This window comes from Diplotaxodon limnothrissa, linkage group LG1, assembly GCF_057381915.1.
Source record: "Diplotaxodon limnothrissa isolate DT_005_m linkage group LG1, D_limnothrissa_male_GT1.1, whole genome shotgun sequence".
Taxonomy (NCBI): domain Eukaryota; kingdom Metazoa; phylum Chordata; class Actinopteri; order Cichliformes; family Cichlidae; genus Diplotaxodon; species Diplotaxodon limnothrissa.
The window spans coordinates 26,871,307-26,874,893 of NC_140596.1; the positions used below are offsets into that span (position 1 = coordinate 26,871,307).

At 44.0% G+C, this 3,587-nt stretch overlaps 1 protein-coding gene across 1 annotated transcript; it reads right to left on the reverse strand.

Moving 5' to 3' along the window:
• Window positions 1–289: 289 nt before the first annotated feature.
• On the reverse strand, window positions 290–3,356 carry pcdh20 (protocadherin 20). The gene is made up of 2 exons (XM_085366981.1): window positions 3,309–3,356; window positions 290–2,911 (listed from the first exon to the last, which is right to left on the reverse strand). The coding sequence occupies exons 1-2, from the start codon at window positions 3,354–3,356 to the stop codon at window positions 290–292; spliced, it is 2,670 nt and encodes an 889-aa protein (XP_085223107.1).
• Window positions 3,357–3,587: the final 231 nt, after the last annotated feature.

Sequence of the window (3,587 nt, forward strand, 5' to 3'; positions counted from 1 at the left end):
TTGTCCTTACCAATCAAATGCAAAACTTGTATATAAAGTTGTAAATCTTTTTATACAGTATTTACATGGGACCTTGGTAATATTCACTGAGTTACTGTGATGTTTTTGTAATGACACCGTTGCTGCCTGCCAACAGTTGACAGAAAGTGGTGGCATATGACAAAAAACAATCATCACAAAGCCCAAAAGAGGAACTTCATGTAAGAGAAAGTTCTTACAGTGAGTTTTGTAAACATTTATGTAAACAGTGGTGGTGTTTTTTTTGTTTGAACGAGTGAACAACTGAACATCAGATGTTAGAGATCTGTCTGAGCTTTCTGTTCACAACCTGCATCGAGTCATTTTGAATTTTTAAAGGTATTTCCACTTCTGATCTTTTCATCCTGTTCTTTTTAAACCTCCTACAGCATATGTAAGACGTCAGCGTGACAACCAAGAAGAACAGCCCCAGACACGTCACTGAAAGAGCAATGAGGACAGGCTGACACGGGAACGGCTCATACCTCTCAGGCCCCTCTGCCATCTGGCCAATGTACCAGGGCCTCTCCTCTACCTCTATGTCAGCCTCTCTGGTCAGCAGACTTTGAATGTAACTTTCATTACTCACTGTTTCATTGACAAAGAAGTTAACCATAACTGTTGAGTACAGAGGTTCAGGTTGACCATGATCACTGACCTTCACCAGAAGGCTGTATAGGCCACGATTGCTGAGCTCCCTCTTTAATGTGATATTTCCTGTTTCTGGGTCAATGGCAAAAGACCCGGGCTCACCGCCTTTCCTTTTAATGATACTGTAGGCGATCACAGCATTCATCCCTGTATCTTTATCCACAGCGTACACCTCTGTGATTGATGTTCCTGGTACAGTGTTGGGTAGCACTAGCATGTAAGACTGATTCGACTGAGGAAAGAGGACGATTGGTGGGTTGTCATTTACATCCAGCAGCAGCACGGTAACTATTGTGACAGAGGAGAGAGCAGGCTCCCCACCATCAACAGCCTCGATCCATAGCTGGTAGGTCCCCTGCTGCTCCCGGTCCAGTGATGTCTTTGCCCTCAGTGCCCCTCGGCCTGTGTCTATCATAAAAATGTCACTGCCATTCAGGATGGAGAGGGCCACCCAGCCATTTTCTCCAGCATCAGCATCAGTCACAGAGAGGACACCGATCTCACCATAACCTGGGAAGTTCTCTGGCACAAAGAAAGTGAAATCCTTGTTGATGAATCGTGGACTGTTGTCATTGCGATCTTGCACGGTCACCACCACTGTTGCAATTGACTCCCTTCTGGGTGTCCCCTGGTCCACCGCTCTCACGATGAACCGGTATGTCTCTTTCTCCTCACGGTCCAGCGATGTGGCCACAGTCAGGATACCTGTAACTCGATCCACAACAAAAATACCAGGGGCGTCGCCTCCGAGGAGGTAAAGAACTTCCCCTCTGCTTTCACTGTCCTGGTCTGACGCTTGGAGCTGAGTGAGAAAAGTGTTTGGCGGATTGTTTTCTTCAACTGATATCTCCACCAAAGACTGCTGAAACACAGGGGCATTGTCATTCTCGTCCAAAACTTGCACCTTAAGGAAGGTCTTGATAACGATCCCACGGGTGCTATTAGCAACCAAAATAAGATCATACTCCTGTGTCCTCTCAAAGTCCAAGGGCTCTGTTGTCTCCAACAGGTATTCATTCTTGAACAGCTGATAGGGGCTCAACCTGAAGGGACCAGGTCCTTCCAAATAACAGTCCACCCTTTGGTTCTTATCAATGTTTTTAACAGTAAAAAAAGCAATTGGAGAAAAAGCTGGTTCAGATTCCTTTATTGTTACCACCCCATCTTTTTCTGGCGCAATGTACCGGGGTATGAGAGTAGGGGGTCCAGTGACAACTTTGATGATATGGACAATAACAGTGGCTACAGCAGGAATACAACCAGGTCCAGTAGCCAGAACAGTGAGTTTGTAAAATGTGGCTGTGCCAGTGTCTATTTTCCCTGCGAGCTTGATCACTCCTGTAATTTTGTCCAAATGGAACAAGCTCCTGGTGTCCCTTGGCACGCGTTCACTGTAAGCATAGCTGATCTGAGCATTAGCACCAAGGTCAGGGTCAAAAGCATGCAGACGTGCCAAATGTACCCCTTTGGTGGTATTCCCATGCAGAGTGACATTAATTTGTGACTCTTTGAATTGGGGACAGTTATCATTCACATCCGTGATGACAATTTTCAAAGTCGCAGCACCAAGTAGAGGAGGGGTCCCCCCATCCTCTGCAATTATATCGGTAATGTATTCCGCCTGAGTCTCTCGGTCCAAAGCTTCTGTCACAATGAGGAAAGGCGTCAGCTCACCTCCTTCATTCTCCTCAACATCCAATGTGAACATTCCAAAGTCATTAACCAGCCAGTAGGTTTGCACTCCATGAGGACCCAGGTCTGGGTCAACTGCCGATTGCTCTACTGCATAGCGAGCATTGATTGGTGCGTTTTCAGGGACAGACATAGCGATCTCATCTGTGGGGAACTTTGGCCTGTTGTCATTAACATCCTCAATGAGAATCTTTACTTTGACAAGCTGAAAGTATTGTTGAGGCAGCACAAACACATCCAGTGAGAGGACACATCCCTGCCCCTCTAAGTTATCAGCACAGAGAGTCTCCCTGTCAATCTCTGTAGCAGATGTGTAAAGCTCCCCGGTGGTATTATTTAGGTTCACATACTGTTCACTGACCTTCTTTTGAGCGAGACTGAATATAAAGGGGGGGTCAACAGAGAAATCCAAATTTAAATCTACTCCAATAGCTCCTATAAAAGTCCCCCTTGGTAATCCCTCCTTTATCTTATAGATGAGCTCTTTTGCTTGACTGAAATTTGCCAAACAGGAAAGGGGGTTGGTGTAAAGCAAAAGGATGCACAATCCCTGTAAACACAAGAAAAAATGTTAAAAGATGAAGATGTTGTGGTTTAATTAAAGTTAGTAAAGAAATAGGTATTTGGGATATATTATTCTTATTCTCATTAAAAATAAATATTTTGTTTTCCTATCAGTTACAGAGCTGTTCTGAAACCTAAATAACAAAATAACATCCATATGTTCAGTTTATGAAGTATTTAAATCAGGCCCTGAAATTAGACTGTTATGAAATCAAGGTTTATCTGCACAAGTTTAAGAGAAAGATGAAAAACAATATGATGTATAAGGGCCTAATCCTATATCTGCCTTAATGATATGAAATGGTGCTCACAAAGCCATCTAACATATGTGTAGCTGCGTAACATTAAATTCTGTTTGTGAAGCAAATTGTTGTGAAACTTACCCATATTCTTCCTCTTTTGCTGAGTCTAGGATGTCTGCTGTTGAACATGTTTATGTCCGTTTGTAGCACTTTCCACTCATAGCAGGAAGAGGAGCAGCTTAAGTAAGCCAGGCATTTTGAGCGTTGAGTTGTGCAGACCTCTGCTAAGTGCTATGCCTTATTTCTATCTGACTTGAACAAGTCATTCATCCCACTGCCTGCTCAGGACACTCCCACCATATGCAAATCAGGCCCTTGTGACAACCAATGAGAGACGATGGCAAGTGGGAAATCCTTCTT